The 21,167-nt window shown below is 41.8% G+C and overlaps 1 protein-coding gene across 1 annotated transcript in view; it reads right to left on the minus strand.

Moving 5' to 3' along the window:
- Nucleotides 1-20,723, minus strand: part of jak3 (Janus kinase 3 (a protein tyrosine kinase, leukocyte)) — a 36,209-nt gene extending 15,486 nt beyond the window's left edge. The window contains exons 1-9 of the mRNA XM_023972118.2: nt 20,534-20,723; nt 19,793-20,015; nt 19,280-19,397; nt 18,924-19,041; nt 17,120-17,265; nt 16,698-17,010; nt 6,123-6,245; nt 5,813-5,970; nt 5,618-5,729 (exon numbers count right to left, since the gene is read on the minus strand). Of these exons, the coding sequence (XP_023827886.1) occupies nt 5,618-5,729; nt 5,813-5,970; nt 6,123-6,245; nt 16,698-17,010; nt 17,120-17,265; nt 18,924-19,041; nt 19,280-19,397; nt 19,793-20,015; nt 20,534-20,629 (1,407 nt within the window). The 5' untranslated portion in view covers nt 20,630-20,723. The remainder of the gene's footprint in view (nt 1-5,617; nt 5,730-5,812; nt 5,971-6,122; nt 6,246-16,697; nt 17,011-17,119; nt 17,266-18,923; nt 19,042-19,279; nt 19,398-19,792; nt 20,016-20,533) is intronic.
- Nucleotides 20,724-21,167: the final 444 nt, after the last annotated feature.

Here is a 21,167-nt window from a genome sequence, read left to right on the forward strand (position 1 = left end):
CAATTAACTACAATAATTGTTACAGTGTAATTACACATGTAATTATACAGTACTAAGGACCCCTTAAAATTAAGTGTTACAAGAAAAAGTTTTAAACTGTAACCAGGGTATTTGCAAACAGCACAGGAATGAAATCATCCACATGTATTGATCTCATCTTTACTAATGCTGCAGAAATCTGCTCTAAAGCAGTATCCACATCCATTAGTGATCATAATATAGTAGCCATATCTAGGAAAAACAAAGTTCCAAAGGCTTGGCCTAATATAGTGTATGAGAGACCATACAAAAGGTTTTGTAGTGATTCCTATATTGAAGAGAATATTTGCTGATCTGTGGTGTGTAATGATGAGCAACCAGACGCTGCACTTGACACATGTATGTAATGTGTTATTCCAGTTATTAATAAGCATGCACCCATTAAGAAAATGACTGCAAAAACTGTTAAATCCCCAACGAATGACAAGGAATTAAAACATGGTATGGTTGAGAGGGACGAAGCAAAAGGAATGTCAAATAAATCTGTCTACACAGCTGGTACTGTAAATTGAGAAATCATGTGACTAAACTAAACAAAAAAGAAGAAGAAACTGTGAAACTATGAAACAAAGATAAATTATATAGAGAATGATAGTAAAAAGCTTTGAAGAAACTTAAACCCCCCTAAGGTTGGTGTCCGCGCCTCCGAGGAAATCAAATAAGCGTAATAAAGCAATCCCCATCAAAATCCGTCAGTTTAAGCTAGAGATATGTTTTTTTCAATCCACCATATCTGCCTATGTCGCACTTCTGAATCTGCGCTGAAAGGTGACAGAGCTAGAGCAGTGTTTGTCAGACCATGAGACATCCCGAAAATCGTTCTTCTCACAACATTGTCTGTAGTGTCCGAACAGGATGGTGTTCTCAATTTTGCTCTATGACCGCGACAATTGTCAGGAGACTCGTCTGAAGTCGGTACAGACCCTTTGCTATGAGACTCGAAATTGAGCTCAGGTGCATCCTGTTTCCATTGATCATTCTTGAGATGTTTCTACAACTTGATTGGAGTCCACCTGGGGTAAATTCAATTGATTGGACATGATTTGGAAAGGCAAGCCAAAAATGATTTGGAAAGGCAAGCGCAAAAACCAAGCCATGAGGTCGAAGGAATTGTCCGTAGAGCTCTGAGACAGGATTGTATCGAGGCACAGATCTGGGGAAGTGTAACAAAAAAAATCTGCAGCATTGAAGGTTCCCAAGAACACAGTGGCCTCCATCATTCTTAAATTGAATAAGTTTGGAACCACCAAGACTCTTCCTAGAGCCGGCCGCCCGGCCAAACTGAGCAACCGGGGGAGAAGGTCTTGGTCAGGGAGATGACCAAGAACCTGATGGTCACTCTGACAGAGCTCCAGAGTTCCTCTGTGGAGATGGGAGAACCTTCCAGAAGGACAACCATCTCTGCAGCACTCCACCAATCAGACCTTTATGGTAGAGGACTCTCAGACAATGAGAAACAAGATCTCTGGTCTGATAAAACCAAGATTGAACTCTTTGGCCAGAATGCCAAGCGTTACGGCAGGAGGAAACCTGACACCATCCATACAGTGAAGCAGGACTGTGAGACAAGGATCGAGGGAAAGAGGAACGCAGCAAAGTACAGAGAGATCCTTGTTGAAAACCTGCTCAAGAGCGCTCAGGACCTCAGACTGGGCCGAAGGTTCACCTTCCAACAGGACAACGACCCTAAGCACACAGACAAGACAACACAGGAATGACAAGTCTCTGAATGTCCTTGAGTGGATCAGCCAGAACCGGACTTGAACCTGATTGAACATCTCTGGAGAGACCTGAAAATAGCTGTGCAGCGACACTCCCCATCCAACCTGACAGAGCTTGAGAGGATCTGCAGAGAAGAATTAGAGAAACTCCCCAAATACACGTGTGCCAAACTTGTAGCCTCATACCCAAGAAGACTCAAGGCTGTAATCACTGCCAAAGGGGCTTCAACAAAGTACTGAGTAAAGGGTCTGAATACTTATGTAAATGTGACATTTCTGTTTTTTATTTGTAATAAATGTGCAACAATTTCTAAAAACCTGTTTTTGATTTGTGATTAATGGGGATTGTGTGTAGATTGATGAAAAAAACGATTTAATCCATTTTAGAATAAGCCTATAACAAAATGTGGAAAAAGTCAAGGGGTCTGAATACTTTCCAAATGCACTGTATGGAGACCATTTGCTGCCAAAAATAGAATTTAAATACATCTAAAGGAAAATAATTATAATTATAATAAAATGTTTCCTGATCTTCAATTTTATATATTTTGTGTGACTATCTGTTGTTCCATGTAGTGAATGTGTTATTCAAAGCATTTGTATGGGCTAATAGCAGTAATGCCCAAAATAATTTTTCATCAAAGAATTTGGTTCTATTTTTATTTGATAGTTCAAGGGGTCATAATATTCTAAATCAAATAGCTAAATGACCCTAGATTTGAGCTTTATTATGATGATAGTATTTCCATAAATTAAATTGTGTACTGAAGCATGTGTGTAACTGTATGAAGTGAAGGTCTTAAGTTAAACCATTCTACTGCAATGGTTTTACAAGTGTAAGGGCTATGAAATAAGGATCAGTTACTAGTCGGATTGTACAACACAGAATGAAGGGTTTGAAAGTGTGTGGTTTTATGTGTTGATTTCACTTACTTTTAGTATACAGTACCAGTCAAAAGTTTACACACATCTACTGATTCAAGAGTTTTTCTTAATTTTTACTATTTTGTAGAATAATAGCAAAGACATCAAAACTATGAAATAACACATATCGAATCATGTAGTAACTAAAAAAGTGTTAAACAAATCAAAATATATTTTATATTTGAGATACTTCAAAGTAGCCACCCTTTCCCTTGATGACAGCTTTGCACACTCTTTGTATTCTCTCAATCCGCTTCATGAGGTAGTCACCAGGAATGCATTTCAATTAACAGGTGTGCCTTGTTAAAAGTTCATTTGTGTAATTTCTTTCCTTCTTAATGCGTTTTAGCCAATAAGTTGTGTTGTGACAAGGTACGGGTGGTATACAGAAGATTGCCCTATTTGGTAAAAGACCAAGTCCATTTTATGGCAAGAACAGCTCAAATAAGCAAAGAGAAACGACAGTCCATCATTATTTTAAGGTCAGTCAATACGGAAAATGTCAAGAACTTTGAAAGTTTCTTCAAGTGCAGTCGCAAAAACCATCAATCACTATGATGAAACTGGCGCTCATGAGGACCACCACAGGAATGGAAGACGCAGAGTTACTTCTGCTGCAGAGGATAAGTTCATTAGAGTTACCAGCACCTCAGATTGCAGCCCACATAAATGCTTCACAGAGTTCAAGTAACAGCCTCCAGGCTGTGTAAGGGCTATTTGACCAAGAAGGAGAGTGATGGAGTGCTGCATCAGATAACCTGGCCTCCACAATCACCCGACCTCAACCGTATTGAGATGGTTTGGGATGAGTTGGACCGCAGAGTGAAGGCAAAGAAGCCAACAAATGCTCAGCATATGTGGGAACTCATTCAAGACTGTTGGAAAAGCATTCCAGGTGCAGCTGGGTGAGAGAATACCAAGAGGGTATAAAGCTGTCATCAAGGCAAAGGGTGGCTACTTTGAAGAATCTCAAATATAACATATATTTTGATTTGTTTAACACTTTTTTTGGTTACTACATGATTCCATATGTGTTATTTCGTAGTTTTGATGTTTTTACTATTATTATACAGTGTAGAAAATAGGAAAAATAAAGAAGGAACCCTTGAATGAGTAGGTGTGTCCAAACTTATGACTGGTACTGTGCGTATTTTGATAGAACCTCCTTTGATAGTTTAAGCCATAATCTAATGATTACCTTAATATTTAACAATCGCTATCACAGAAGTGATAAAAGGAGGGAGTGTAATTGTACACAGTATGCATCTACTCTCACTCTTTCTTGGTTCATGCAGGTGACTGTGATTTCCTCCTCAGACCAATTGGCAAAACACCCAGAATATGTTCTGGAAGTTGGGATAGGAGATATTGCTCAGTGTCTTGGGAAACTGAGCCCGCGCTATAATAGCCAGTCACCTGCAGGAACCAACCCTATGAGTCATGCCTATGTAGCTTTTTTGTGTAGCAGTATATAAGAGGACAGAAGGGACCGCCCTGGCGGAGCTTATGGCAGACTTGTACTTTGTATGTGTGTTGCTTGTAACCTCTCCAATTAACTGATAATAAAGAATGATTAATTTAATATTGACTTCAGGTGTTTCCTTGGTATTGAATTTCCACCACATACTGATAAGATGTTAGCTGTTTTGATAGACTTCAGTGCAGCTTTTGATATTATCGATAATAATCTGCTGCTGGAAAAACTAATGTGTTATGGCTTTACATCCGCTGCTATATCGTGGATTGAGAGTTACCTGTCTAACAGAACACAGAGGGTAACTCAACATTATACACGTCAGCTACCACAGCAAGTGAAATCACTGCAACACTTAACAAAGAGCTGCAGTAAGTTTTAGAATGGGTGGCAAGTAATAAGGTCGTACTAAATATTTCAAAAACTAAAAGGATTATATTTGGGTCAAATCATTAACTACTACCTTATTACTAAACCTAACTAAATCTTGTAATGAATAATGTGGAAATTGAGCAAGTTGAGAAGACTAAACTGCTTGGAGTAACCCTGGATTGTAAACTGTCATGGTAAAAACATATTGATGCAACGGTAGCTAAGATGGGGAGAGGTCTGTACTTAATAAAGCGCGACTCTGCTTTCTTGACAAAATAAGTCCTACAGGCCCTAGTTTTGTTACACCTGGACTACTGCCCAGTGGTATTGTCAAGTGCCACAAAGAGGGATATATGCAAATTACATTTGGCCCAAAACAGAGCAGCACGGCTGGCCCTTAAATGCATATTGTATATGCAGAGTAAACATCAATGACATGCATGTCAATCTATACTTCTCAAAGTAGAGGAGAGATTGAATGCATCACTACTTGTCTTTGTGAGAGCTATTGACATGTTGAAAGCACCGAGCTGTCTGTTCAAATGACTGGCATACAGCTCAGACACCCATGTATACCCCACAAGACATGCCACCAGAGGTCTCTTCACAGTCCCCAAGTCCAGAACAAGCTCTGGGAAACGCACAGTACTACATAGAGCCATTACTACATGGAACTCTATTCCACATCAAGTAACTGATGCAAGCAGTAAAATCTGATTTATAAAACAGGCACAACTAAACCTTATGGAACAACGCTAACTGTGAAGAGACACACACACACAGGCACACACACACACACGCATACGTGCACACAGACGCTGGCACACACACTCTACACACAGGTACATGGTAATATTGTTGTATGGTGGTATTATACATTTTCTATTGTAGATATGCAGTGGTGTAAAAATGTTATAAGATGTACAGTTATTTTATTTGTTTTGATTGTAAGGGGGATTCCTAATAAATACAATATAATACAATACAGGTGGACCATCAGGACTATCTAAATAAAGTGTGACCAAAAGTAAATCCAGATTAAAGCAATTTGAGGATTGATTATGTGTCATAATTGTCAACTTTTTACCTGAACGCAGACAGTGAGAAAGAACTTGTCATAGTCTTTGGGGCTGCGTCTTAGCAGAAACCTGCCATCTTTGGCGCCTACTTTTTTCAGCTTGTGCACTGCAAACTCAGACCTGAGAAAACAACATATAAAGGCACACAGATGTTAACATCTAATTTATCTCTATGGGTTTGATATAAGTCTGAAAGGACCTACGTGATTGGCCCATGGCAGTTGCTTTCAATGTCTTCAAGCAGGCTGGGAGGTGCAACGTCTTGACAGAAATAGTGACTGGAGTCTGTAGTCAGCCTGAAGTAGCCATCCACAAGTGAAACAAATGAAAGCGCCTCAGTCACTGTTTGAAACTCGGCCTCCTGTGGAGAAAAATGGTGACATGCACACTTTTTCTTTAGCCATACACCCCCCGAAATGGATGTTGCTCAGGTGCAATGAGTCAGCATCAATTGTTGTTGATTAAGCATTAATTAAGGATGTATTGAGCATTGATTCAGTGATATCAACCAACCAGGCATCTGTCGTCCTGCCGGGTGATCGTGACCACCCTGCTGTCCTGGGGAACCTGCTCGTGGCATGCCCTCTTGATGTTGATGTCGATGATCTCTGGGAAGTCACAGAATGTCTGCCACTCCTGTGAAAGAATGTACAGTTATGAAAATACTACAGTTCCCTGAAGGAGGGAACGAAGTATAACATACTTTGGGGAGTTAACCCTGAAGCAAACTGAAATCACGCCCAATGTGCCAATGAATGCCGAGCCCGCCCTTGGAAGCCCCGCTTTCCTGGCTATAATACCGGGGCTCGCATCCATTTCCTCAATTCAGTACCGCTCTTCAGCGAGCCCAAACCCCATTGACGGCTCGGGGCCAAAATATGTTATACCTCGTTCCCTCCTTCAGGGAACAGTAGTTATAGTCATAACTGTACGTTCCCTTGTTCCCTTTCAGTCAGTCACTTGATATAACATACTATGGGGACATACAATCAAGCCCCAAGCCGGCTCAGAGGGTACCAAACTAGGAGGCCCACGGCAGCCCAAGCACACACAGGTTCCTCCGGCTCAAAAAAGGCTACAGAAGCCACTTTTTTCCCTCAGACTTAACCGAGAAGCCTGAACTGTCAGAGAGAAGCCTGAACTGCAGTCTAAGTTCCTATAACCCACAGTTCCAATACCAATATTTACCTTGAGAGCCTGAAATGTCAGAACTCGTACAAGGAACTGCAAGTCCAAAACAACAAACACCTGTCGTAACTTGGTAAAGTGCACACGGGCGCTGCATAAACATCGACCAGAGACACACGACCCCGGCAGACCAAGGCTCAAACCCACAGGGAACAGTGGTAACCCGGACAAAATCCTGCATAACTTCGACCACGGCAGCCAAGTCCTTAAACCCCATCGGTTCCAAAAAGGCTCACACAAGACCTGAGTCTGGAATGCCAAAACTCACAAAAGGAACCGTAAGTCCAAAACAACAGGGAACCTGCTGTGACTTGATAATGCGCATTCGCACTCTGCCTCATCGAAGACACAAGGTAGCCCAAGGCTTAATCCCACAGGGGAACTGTTTCAGACTGTTTCAGACACCTCTGAAGACACTAGACACTTCCATGGCAATCGGAAGAGCTTAGGTGTTTTACCTCTGAACACTCAAATGCTGGTTTTTCAACCGACTGTTGGATAAGGGGAACCATGGGGTGTTTAACAACACTCGGTGGAGAATACAGATCCTGACTGCCAATGTGTCCAGCCTGAGACATTAAGTTGTCGGGTGTAGAGTATTGCAGACTCGAAGTACTGTTATAAATAGCCAGGACCAAAAAAAAATCACGATTTCACTAATATCATCGAAATCAATAAATCATAGCACGTTTTTGGGCTCATTCAGTAGTTTTAACCTGATAAAGTAGAATCCTGTTGAAAAATTATTTTAAAAGTAACATTTAGGTATATTCCTTAAACATACATTGAAAATGACACTGTTGCTGCTTCCTGTTGTTATGGGTTTTTGACACCGGTTTTAGATGTCCAAATTCATAATCAATATGCTGAAATAAGTTGTGATATTTTGAAGACCAATACATAAAGGTTGCTCCCTACACACACACACACGTGTCACACTTATGTTCAGATTACTTGTATTTTGCTAAATTAGTACCTTCTAAACTGCACACACACCAATATCTTTCAAGAAGCCACTCAAGACTGGAATTGATTAGCTTGTTCTATTGTAATCAATAACGCGTGCAAATGAATCACTAAAATTGATATTGGATTGAAATCAATGGAACAGGGACAATAACCGCGGCGACATGTACCGTTTGCGCTCTTCTAACAGAAATAAAGCTATGAACTTGGGCATACTATGTGTGTCTGTCGATAGATGACAACCTGTCGTAGCCATTTATCAACCTATATCTCTGTGAGAAAATTATTTTGGTAGATGGCCAATACGGAAGGATAGCTTAACCATCAATCCATGAATTCATGTGAGGCCAGAGACTTTTATGGAAGGGGCGCCTAACTGGGGCATATGACAAAAACACTTGTTCTAAACCAAAGATATTGATCTGTTTTAAATAATCGATTTTGTTAGATCTTGATGACGATAAAGTTTAATACTAACATCACCAATCTGAGGTTAAAAGGATGTGTATTGCCTGTAATTCTTGTGTTTTTTGTTGTTGCTATTTTTTCATTGATTTGTTATGTGGCTAATTCCTTAAGAGGATGCTCCTTTTGTGGTCATGCCATAGGTAGTGGTGGAAAAAGTACCCAATTGTCATACTTGAGTAAAAGTAAAGATACCTTAATAGAAAATGGCTCAAGTAATAGTATAAGTCCCCCAGTAAAATTCTACTTGAGTAAAAGTCTAAAAGTATTTGGTTTGAAATATACTTAAGTATCAAAAGTAAATGTAATTACTCAAATATACTTAAGTATCAAAAGTCAAAGTAAAAGTATAAATCATTTCAAATGTCTTAGCTTAAGCAAACCAGACAGCACCATTTTCTTGTTTTTTTACATTTATTTACGGATAGCCAGAGGCACACTCCAACATTCAGACATAACTTACAAATGAAGCATGTGTGTTTAGTGAGTCCGCCAGATCAGAGGCAGCAGGAATGACCAGGGATGTTCTGTTGATAAGTGCGTGGATTGAACAATTTTCCTGTCCTGCTAAGCATAAAAAATTTAATGAGTACTTTTGGGTGTCAAGGAAAATGTATGGAGTAAAAAGTACAATATTTTCTTTCGGGATGTAGTGAAGTAAAAGTAAAAGTAGTAAAAAATATAAATAGTAAAGTAAACTATAGATACCTAAACAAACTACTTAAGTAGTACTTTAAAGTATTTTTACTTAAGTACTTTACACCACTGGCCATAGGCTTATTGGGTTTTTGGCTGGGCGCTTGAGGGGTGGCAGCATTGAAACAGATTCACGGGATAGTCCCGGTTTCTTACCTGGGCCATGCCAATCGGCCACTGAAGGTGTGTTTTAGGACACTAAAGGCATGTTACGGGTATCAGGGCCATCAGACTGTTAAACAGCCACCACTAACATTTAGCGGCCGCTGCCAACATACTGACTCAACTCCAGCCACTTTAAAAATGGGAATTGATGGAAATTATGTAAAAATGTACCACTAGCCACTTTAAACAATGCCACTTAATATAATGTTTACATACCCTACATTACCCATCTCATATGTATATACTGTACTCTATATCATCTACTGCATCTTGCCATCTTTATGTAATACATGTACCACTAGCCACTTTAAACTATGCCACTTTATGTTTACATACCCTACAGTACTCATCTCATATGTATATACCGTACTCTATACCATCTACTGCATCTTGCCATGCCGTTCTGTACCACCACTCATTCATATATCTTTATGTACATATTCTTTATCCCTTTACACTTGTGTGTGTGTATAAGGTAGTAGTTGTGGAATTGTTAGGTTAGATTACTTGTTGGTTATTACTGCATTGTCGGAACTAGAAGCACAAGCATTTCGCTACACTCGCATTAACATCTGCTAACCATGTGTATGTGACTAATAAGATTTGATTTGATTTGATTTGATTTGATTTGGGTACAATAGTATCAGGGACAACACCCTCATCTGGGATGGGGGAGGTTTTTGCAGGAGGAATATTGGAAGACAATTGGAGGTTTAGTTGCAGCTACATGGATAGATGTCAGACATTGATTCTGGTAGTATTGGTACGTATGGATACATTAAGGGGGTCTAGCAGCTTGATCTTCATGGTACTTTTTGGTAGTAAAAACAGACCTCCATCCTCTGCCAGCTTGCTACCCATGGCCCGGCTAGCTGTCTGAATCAGCTAGCTGTCTGAATCGCCGTGACCCCAACCAACCTCACTACTCACTGGACCCTTATGATCACTCGGCTAAGCATGCCTCTCCTTAATGTCAATATGCCTTGTCCCTTGCTGTTCTGGTTAGTGTTTATTGGCTTATTTCACTGTAGAGCCTCTAGCCCTGCTCACTATACCTTATCCAACCTTTCAGTTCCACCACCCACACATGCAATGACATCACCTGGTTTCAATGATGTTTCTAGAGACAATATCTCTCTCATCATCACTCAATGCCTAGGTTTACCTCCACTGTATTCACATCCTACCCTACCTTTGTCTGTACATTATACCTTGAAGCTATTTTATCGCCCCCAGAAACCTGCTCCTTTTACTCTCTGTTCCAGAAGTCCTAGACGACCAATTCTCATAGCTTTTAGCCATACCCTTATCCTACTCCTCCTCTGTTCCTCTGGTGATGTAGAGGTGAATCCAGGCCCTGCAGTGCATAGCTCCACTCCTATTCCCCAGGCGCTCTCTTTTGATGACTTCTGTAACCATATAAGCCTTGGTTTCATGCATGTTAACATTAGAAGCCTCCTTCCTAAGTTTGTTTTATTCACTGCTTTAGCACACTCTGCCAACCCGGATGTCATAGCTGTGTCTGAATCCTGGCTTAGGAAGGCCACCAAAAACTCTGAAATTTTCATCCCTAACTATAACATTTTCAGACAAGATAGAACGGCCAAAGGGGGCGGTGTTGCAATCTACTGCAGAGGGAGCCTGCAGAGTTCTGTCCTACTATCCAGGTCTGTACCCAAACAATTTGAACTTCTACTTTTAAAAATCCACCTCTCTAAAAACAAGTCTCTCACTGTTGCCGCTTGCTATAGACCACCCTCTGCCCCCAGCTGTGCTCTGGACACCATATGTGAACTGATTGCCCCCCATCTATCTTCAGAGCTTGTGCTGCTAGGTGACCTAAACTGGGACATGCTTAACACCCCAGCCATCCTACAATCTAAGCTTGATGCCCTCAATCTCACACAAATTATCAATGAACCTACCAGGTACCACCCCAAAKCCRTAAACACGGGCACCCTCATAGATATCATCCKAACCAACTTGMYCTCTAAATACACCTCTGCTGTTTTCAACCAAGATCTCAGCGATCACTGCCTCATTGCCTGCATCCGTAATGGGTCAGCGGTCAAACGACCTCCACTCATCAATGTCAAACGCTCCCTGAAACACTTCAACGAGCAGGCCTTTCTAATCGACCTGGCCGGGGTATCCTGGAAGGATATTGACCTCATCCCGTCAGTAGAGGATGCCTGGGTATTTTTTTTAAATGCCCTCCTCACCATCCTAAATAAGCATGCCCCATTCAAGAAATTTAGAACCAGGAACAGATATAGCCCTTGGTTCTCTACAGACCGGACTGCCCTTAACCAACACAAAAACATCCTATGGCATTCTGCATTAGCATCGAACAGCCCCCGTGATATGCAACTTTTCAGGGAAGTTAGAAACCAATATACACAGGCAGTTAGAAAAGCCAAGTCTAGCTTTTTCAAGCAGAAATTTGCTTCCTGCAACACAAACTCAAAAAACTTCTGGGACACTGTAAAGTCCATGGAGAATAAGAACACCTCCACCCAGCTGCCCACTGCACTGAGGATAGGAAACTCTGTCACCACCGATAAATCCACTATAATTGAGAATTTCAATAAGCATTTTTCTACGGCTGGCCATGATTTCCACCTGGCTACCCCTACCCCGGTCAACAGCACTGCACCCCCCACAGCAACTCGCCCAAGCCTTCCCCATTTCTCCTTCTCCCAAATCCAGTCAGCTGGTGTTCTAAAATAGCTGCAAAATCTGGACCCCTACAAATCAGCCGGGGTTGACAATCTGGATCCTTTCTTTCTAAAATGATCTGCCAAAATTGTTGCAACCCCTATTACTAGCCTGTTCAACCTCTCTTTTGTATCGTCTGAGATTCCAAAAGATTGGAAAACAGCTGCGGTCATCCCCCTCTTCAAAGGGGGGGACACTCTTGACCCAAACTGCTACAGACCTATATCTATCCTACCCTGCCTTTCTAAGGTCTTTGAAAGCCAAGTCAACAAACAGATTACCGACCATTTCGATTCCCACCGCACCTTCTCCGCTATGCAATCTGGTTTCAGAGCTGGTCATGGGTGCACCTCAGCCACGCTCAAGGTCCTAAACGATATCWTAACCGCCATCGATAAGAAACAATACTGTGCAGCCRTATTCATTGACCTGGCCAAGGCTTTCGACTCTGTCAATCACCACATCCTCATCGGCAGACTCGATAGCCTTGGTTTCTCAAATGATTGCCTCGCCTGGTTCACCAACTACTTCTCTGATAGAGTTCAGTGTGTCAAATCGGAGGGCCTGTTGTCCGGACCTCTGGCAGTCTATGGGGGTGCCACAGGGTTCAATTCTTGGGACGACTCTCTTCTCTGTATACATCAATGATGTCGCTCTTGCTGCTGGTGAGTCTCTGATCCACCTCTACGCAGACGACACCATTCTGTATACTTCTGGCCCCTCTTTGAACACTGTGTTAACAACCCTCCAGACAAGCTTCAATGCCATACAACTCTCCTTCCGTGGCTTCCAACTGCTCTTAAACGCAAGTAAAACTAAATGCATGCTATTCAACCGATCGCTGCCTGCACCTGCCCGCCCGTCCAGCATCACTACTCTGGACGGTTCTGACTTAGAATATGTGGACAACTACAAATACCTAGGTGTCTGGTTAGACTGTAAACTCTCCTTCCAGACTCACATCAAACATCTCCAATCCAAAGTTAAATCTAGAATTGGCTTCCTATTTCGCAACCAAGCATCCTTCACTCATGCTGCCAAACATACCCTCGTAAAACTGACCATCCTACCGATCCTCGACTTCGGCGATGTCATTTAGAAAATAGCCTCCAATACCCTACTCAATAAATTGGATGCAGTCTTATCACAGTGCCATCCGTTTTATCACCAAAGCCCCATATACTACCCACCACTGCGACCTGTACGCTCTCGTTGGCTGGCACTTGCTTCATACTCATCGCCAAACCCACTGGCTCCAGGTCATCTACAAGACCGTGCTAGGTAAAGTCCCCCCTTATCTCAGCTCGCTGGTCACCATCGCAGCACCCACCTGTAGCACGCGCTCCAGCAGGTATATCTCTCTGGTCACCCCCAAAGCCAATTCCTCGTTTGGCCACCTCTCCTTCCAGTTCTCTGCTGCCAATGACTGGAACGAACTACAAAAATCTCTGAAACTGGAAACACTTATCTCCCTCACTAGCTTTAAGCACCAGCTGTCAGAGCAGCTCACAGATTACTGCACCTGTACATAGCCCATCTATAATTTAGCCCAAACAACTGTATTTATTTATTTTGCTCCTTTGCACCCCATTATTTATATTTCTACTTTGCACATTCTTCCTCTGCAAATCTACCATTCCAGTGTTATACTTGCTATATTGCATTTACTCCGCCACCATGGCCTTTTTTTGCCTTTACCTCCCTTATCTCACCTCATTTGCTCACATTGTATATAGACTTATTTTTCTACTGTATTATTGACTGTATGTTTGTTTTACTCCATGTGTAACTCTGTGTTGTTGTATGTGTTGAACTGCTTTGCTTTATCTTGGCCAGGTCGCAATTGTAAATGAGAACTTGTTCTCAACTTACCTACCTGGTTAAATAAAGGTTAAATAAATAAAAATATATATATTAATCAATAACAATTTTGATCCGAATGTGCAAACTGTCCAAACAGATTAGAAAGTAAGGTGGATCATTTTAAATATTCTATTGGACGATAAACAGATTTGGCCAATTAATCTATATACTATATACTGTACATGGTGGTGGCTTAATCAAGCTAGTCATCTTGATTTCTTTCTTGTATCCTTCATGCTGGCACCAAAAGTAAAAAAAAGCTTTATAGGGGGCAGAATGCAGTCGGACCATCAAATATAACTCTTACAGAATTTCCACGTGGGCGAGGATATTAGAAATGTAATCAAAGCCTACTGGATGACAACCTGTTTTTAACCAAGACAAAGAATTGTATAACTTTTTTTCCTGCATAACATAGGTACAGCAGATTCCCATATTGTATGGGACACTTTTAAATGTGCCATTAGAGGTCATGCAATTCAATACTCATCTTTAAAACAAAACATTTTGGTCAAAATAGTTAATATTATATTCAAAGGAAATAGTATAAATAACAGTACAGATGGATAGCAATAAAAACGGTACCATAGAGGCACAGAATAAGTTATGGAGGAACTTATTTGGGAACGATCAAGTATAATGTATTACAAAAGTAAAGCGAATTGGATGGAAAATCTTCAACATAGAAATGCTACCAATGCGGCCTCCTGAGTGGCGCAGCGGTCTAAGCCACTGCATCGCAGTGCTAGAGGCGTCACTACAGACCCAGGTTTGATTCCGGGCTGTGTCACAGCCGGCCGCGACCGGCGCACAATTGGCCTAGTGCGTCCGGGTTAGGGAGGGTTTGGCCGGTCGGGATGTCCCTGTCCTATTGCGCTCTAGCGACTCCTTGTGGTGGGCTGGGCGCATGCACGCTGACTTCAGTCGCCAGTTGTACGGTGTTTCCTCCGACACATTGGTGTGGCTGGCTTCCAGGTTAAGCAAGCAGTGTGTCAAGAAGCAGTGCGGCTTGGTTGGGTCGTGTTTCGGAGGACGCATGGCTCTCGACCTTCGCCTCTCCCGAGTCCGTACGGGAGTTGCAGCGATGAGACAAGACTGTAACTACCAATTGGATATCATGAAATTGAGGAGAAAAAGTGGTAAATAAGCATTTCATGGTAAGGTCTACACATGTTGTATTCAACGCAGGTGACAAATAAAAATATATTTTATTTAGCATGTGTAAAGATCCATGACCTTCCAAAGCCGACTAATCAAGACTGGTCAAGCTCTGTTTTTATTCTGACTTCTCAATACTGATCTTCTACTTCTTATCATTAAAGACATTCTGACTTACATGTACACACTCGGAACAGGCCATTTTACGGTGTTGCCTCCATTGACCGAGCCACTTGGGAGCACTGTTGCCACAGTAAATTATTGGGGAGGAGGGCCCCGAGCCAAACAACCTTGTTAGCGAAACTGGCTCATCAAAATACATCAGCCTGTCCCTCTCAGGAATCCAGAGAACTGGCTCTGTTAATTCAGAAGCACTGTGCTAGGATTACCCCTCTTGTTAGCCTCTTGAGCTAAGTAACGCGCCACTCATCAGCAAAATCTTTAAACAGGGGTTAGCAACGCTTCACAGCTGCAGGGACAGGAAGTAAATACCTTCCCCCAAACCTGGAGGAACCCCTATCAACTCTGACCACCGATCTTTCTCACAAAGTCAGCCCGACTCCCAGTGGAAGTTGAACCCAGCCGGAGACAATGGTCTTGCAAACTGGTCTGAGCCAAGGCCTCCTGAGCGTGTTTCCAACCCAGGCAAAAGGACAGCACTCGTGAGTATCTTACATTTTTCATTGTGAAACCACATGCCCTAGGGCACGGTCAGAGGTTCAAACTCGGCTGGTTAGCCTTTTCAAACGTACTCTTACCACTCAAGTAAGGAAGCATTAGCTACACAAGCAGAGCAGAAAGTAGTTAGCTTTCACCAAACACAAAAACCGATACCAAGACCCAAAACTCGCAACATCTAGGGGGACGAGTACTTTCTCCTCATAACGGACACATAAATCAGATCTGAATCTCCTAGCTATCATGTGCTTGAAACTGAAGAGCGAAGAATTGAGGAAATGGAGCGAGCCCCGGTATTATAGCCAAGAAGGCGAGGCTTCCGAGGGCGGGCTCGGCATCCATTGACAGGTTGGGCGTGATTTTAGTTTGCTTCAGGTGAATAGGATTGGTTATTGACTCCTGTGATAGAAAAATTACATATTTACCTGATTTGTTCGATATTTAGCAATTATTTACTTAACAAACAGTGAGATATTTTTGTCCTGCTAATACTGAGTTTGACTGTCCACTCTAGCTTCCTGCAGCTAGGCCGGGTGTCGTGGACATGGGTTTTACTAAAGATAGCTTGAAGCTGACAATTGATTGATGTCTCGGTGATAAAAAACCAAACAGCCAAATTCCATTCTATCATTAGTGGGGCATGTGACACATATGTCTCTCGTCTAACTGGGCCTACATTCTATCGAGGAGATTGTGGTTGTAACTGGGATAGAGAGGAGTAGAACAAAGGCCTCAATGGTTCTTAGACATCCTCGCATCTGGGAAATTAGGCCAGGGTCGGGGGTTTAAATAACGCCAGGTGCAGATAAAGACAGGATGAGACCAAAGTGGCTCATGGTGCCCCGCAATCTATATGGGAAGGGTGGAGCCAGCCATGGTTGAAGCATTTTTAGGTTTGGTATATAAAGATATGGTATTCTCTGTATGATTCAAGCACTCGGTCCGACAGTCAAGACTGCTGGGCTGACGGTTTCATTACTGCAATAATTAATAGATATAAAATAAAGATGATTGTTTGAAGAAATGACCAAGTCTCTCTCAGTACTGAATTTCCACGACACTCCCCATAGCATGTTATATCGAATGACCGACTGAAAGGGAACATTATTTATGTTTTGCGGTCAGTCAATGTAGATACAGCATGATAATCATGATCATGACCCACAGTAGGGACTTTGCACTTTCTCTCACCAGGACATCGGCAGGGCAGTGACTTCCACTGAATTGTATGCCGCTCTCCCCGGCGACCCGCATAAGGTTGAATGTTGGTTCCTTCTGCTGCAGCTGGGAGCCGGGGTGGTTCACCTGAAAGGTCTCAGTGCCGTGGGAAGGCTCCACCCCTGCCAGCTCCATCAGGTACTTCAGCTTTAGACTGCGTTCTCCCACCGAGCAGCGGCCAAGCTTCTTCAGGAACCGTTTCAGAGTGTTGCGGATTCTGTAGCGCGCAAGCCGGCTCAGTTGCTGGATTTCCTGCCGATGAGTCTCAGGAAGGCATGACTTGTAACTGAAAAAAATGGTAATTGATCTATTCTGCACAGCCAAATAAGAAACCAAGAGACCCGTTGGCATAAAGAAATGTACTCATTTTCATACCCTCTTTTCAGTATTCATACCTGACATTCTTGCACACCTCCCTTACACTCTGGTTGTGTTCCTTAGCCAGTCGCCATAGGTCGAGCACTGCCAGGCCAAGACACTCCTCCTGGACGCTCAAGGGAGGTGAGACCCCCGCCTGGCCAGCCACAAAGTCACTACGGGACTAAAGGGTCACAAAAAATTAAGACTATACACAGAACGCAGGAAGTAGTAGAACACTTACAGTGCCTTCGGAAAGTATTCAGACCCCTTGACTTTTTCCACATTTTGTTAGGTTACAGCCTTATTCTAAGATTGATTAAATTGTTAGCTTTTTTCATCAATCAACACACAATACCTTATAATGACAAAGCAAAACAGGTTTTAGAATTTTTTGCTAATTTATAAAAAATGTAAAACTGAAATATCACATAAGTATTCAGACCCTTTACTCAGTACTTTGTTGAAGCACCTTTGGCAGTGATTACAGCCTCAAGTCTTCTTGGGTATGACACTACATGTTGGGCACACCTGTATTCAGGGAGTTTTTCTCATTCTTCTCTGCAGATCCTCTCAAGCTCTGTCAGGTTGGATGGGGAGCGTTGCTGAACAGCTATTTTCAAGTCTCTCCAGATTTGTTAGATCTGGCTCAAGTCTGGGCTCTGGCTGGGCCACTCAAGGACATTCAGAGACTTGTCCCGAAGCAACTCCTGCATTGTCTTGTCTGTGTGCTTAGGGTCGTTGTCCTGTTGTAAGGTGAACCTTTGCCCCAGTCTGAGGTCCTGACCGATCTTGAGCAGGTTTTCATTAAGGATCTCTCTGTACTTTGCTCCATTCATCTTTGCTTCGATCCTGACTAGTCTCCCAGTCCCTGCCGCTGAAAAACATCCCCACAGCATGATGCTGCCACCACGATAATTCACGGTAGGGATGGTGCCAGGTTTCCTCCAGACGTGACGCTTAGCATTCAGGACAAAGAGTTCGTGATTGGTGGAGTGCTGCAGAGATGGTTGTTCTTCTGGTTCTTGGTCACCACCCTGACCAAGTCCCTTCTGCCCCGATTGCTCAGTTTGGCCTGGCGGCCAGCTTTAGGAAGAGTCTTGGTGGTTCCAAACTTTGTCCATTTAAGAATGATGGAGTCCACTGTGTTCTTGGGGACCTTCAATGCTGCAGAGTTTTTTTGGTACCCTTCCCCAGATCTGTGCCTCGACACAATCCTGTCTTGGAGCTCTACGGACAATTCCTTCGACTTCATGGCTTGGTTTTTGTTTTGATATGCACTGTCAACTGTGGGACCTTATATAGACAGATGTGTGCCTTTTCCAAATCATGTCCAATCAATTGAATTTACCACAGGTGGACTCCAATCAAGTTGTAGAAACATCTCAAGGATGATCAATGGAAACACGATGCACATGAGCTCAATTTCGAGTCTCATAGCAATGGGTCTGAATACTTATGCAAATTTGCTATTTCTGTTTTTGTGTTTTTATACAAAAAGTCTAAAAACCTGTTTTCGCTTTGTCATTATGGGGTATTGTGTGTAGATTATATTTTTATATAATCCATTTTAGAATAAGGCTGTAACATAACAAAATGTGTAAAATACAAAATGTCTGAATACTTTCCGAAGGCACTGTACATATACATGCATGTGTTCTGCCCTTGTGGACATTCTAAAGCTAATCATTCACAACAAATGGCCTTATGTAGTGTTGGAAAATCACAATTGTGCGATGATGTTATTTCACATTATTTATTGCAATATGTTAACGTCAAAATAGTCTATATCTAAATGTGAGATTTGGCTTACTGCAAAGGTTGGAAGTGTTTTCTATGTACCTGGGCAAAGAGATAATCAATGACACAGTAGTCGAGCACTGCACTGATTCTGCCTCTTCTCAGACAGTAGCGGTATGATGTTTTTGACCCCTCTCCAAACCAGTTGGCAAAGAAAAACCTTTGTAACAACAGGGGAAATAAAAAAGTACCATTTTATACATACATGAGTCATCCAGTTCACATTCACAGCTATTAAAATCCCTTTGTATGAGACAACAATATGGTGGTGCTATGCTGGTGCACTACACATGACTAAGACCAAATAAAGTCAAACATAATAGTTCATATTGGGCATAAAATGTATTTCTAGTCAAATGTTTGTTTTTTACACAAAAATTCATAAAGTTTTTTCTCACCTGACTCTGTAGTGAATGCTAATGCTTTCATCAGTGCTGAAAACATGTGTTGGGGGGTAAAAGTTGGACAGATCATCAAACGCCAAAGCAAATAGGCTGTGGTACACTGGTAGGATTCCTAAGGAGAGAGAAAAGTTATTGTCAAAACGTTTTTTTTGCAGGTTTGAACATCCATGCTAATACGTGACTGCATTCTCAAGAAATAGAAAGCTTAGAGACAGCAAGGTCCTGAAGGAAGATACACAAGGCTCCAATAAATATTTTGTAATTCCACAACAAATGGGTATGCACACTCAAAAGGTGGCGTAGTCAAGGAAATTTCCAAAATTCCTCCCTTAAAGGGGCAATCTGGGATTTAAACAACAACAAACTCGCCACTTTTTTGGTAAACAGCTGAATGCTGTTTATTTCACACCATATTACAATTATTCCTCAGACTGTTACAATATATGCTCTTCAACATGGTAAAATAAAAATATTACAACCATATTCACATAAAAACACATATCTTACCACATTTTTTTGCTGCCAGGACACAGACCCTTTCAGCAGAGATTTGTCCAGAGGATATGTTGAACGTTGTTCCTGCCTTTGTGGCAGGGAGGAAGTAGAGATGGACTTGTAAACCAGAGCCAGAACCAGACCTTTGGCTGCCCCCCCTCTCCCTGTCCATTAGAGGTGCTGTCTCCTCCTCAGTGAGATCCATTGGCAGAACCACTCCTGAAACACAAATTACCTGAGAAACTGCAAGTAAATTGAGGGGAGAGGAAGGATAGTGACGTCCTAGATTTTACAAGAAGAGGATGACATCAACAAGCTCGCTACTGAAGCCACAAGGGGATATGAAATGTTATTAAAAGCTAGGGGTTTCCAAAACAGAGGAACTAAACCATGGGAATCTACACAATACATTTTGTTGAATCTATTTCAACAAGACCAGGTTGAGGCTTTTTGGATCAGAAAACTGAAAATATATGTTGAAAAATATATACAATAGTGAAAAACATACCATGTGGAGAGCAACATTGTCATTTAAACAAACCTAACATTCCAACACAGTTGTGAGTCTTAACATTCAAAGTTTAACATTTGAACTGGACTCAAGCACTTAATCACATAACCCTAATTACTTAATCAATGTTGTCTTGACACTACCTAGTGTCAGCTTGACAAAAATAAGCAGTAAAAGACATCAATTTAAGTTCAGTCTTCACCACTACATCCACACAGTAGCCTATGTACGTACTCCATTACCTCAAAATATGATGGACAGCAAGGTGTCTTCTTTCTGATCAGGCATCCATGTCTTCGATGTCTCTTGTTGATGAGGCTTTTGCTTCTATGTTTCATGGTGGTGGGAGGAGGAAAGTAATACAGTTTCCTGTTTGAGACAGAGCAACATATTTCCAGACCAAAAAATGTATCTTGATTAGTATCGTCAACCTGTTTTAACCTCACTCTGTTCTAGTTTGCAGAAGAGACTTAACAATAAATTACATCTGTCAATACCATTTCCTCTGTGGGGAAAGGGAATTTAAGAAGTGAAAGTGTGACAATAATTGTGTGTACATTTTCTTGCAATAGTATTTGAGAAATTATTTTTGTCTTTTTCACATGTAGCAGATATAGACAGAAAATGTGTAAACAGACTTGAACATGAGTTGGAATGTTATTCAACTGACTTGTTCAAGACAAAAAGAAAGCTCTTTGAAGCTGTACCGTGGTTTCCTCTTTCACTGACAAGCAGTGGGTTCTTGTAGTTTCCTGTCGCGAACCAAACAAAAAAAGATACCCAAGTTATATGAAAGTGAAAACCCTGTGTTGTTCAATGGGCACACTTAGTTTCCCATTAGGCATTGACTGTATTTGCCATTCGAGGTTATGTTTC

Source organism: Salvelinus sp. IW2-2015, linkage group LG26 (genome assembly GCF_002910315.2).
Source record: "Salvelinus sp. IW2-2015 linkage group LG26, ASM291031v2, whole genome shotgun sequence".
Classification (NCBI taxonomy): domain Eukaryota; kingdom Metazoa; phylum Chordata; class Actinopteri; order Salmoniformes; family Salmonidae; genus Salvelinus; species Salvelinus sp. IW2-2015.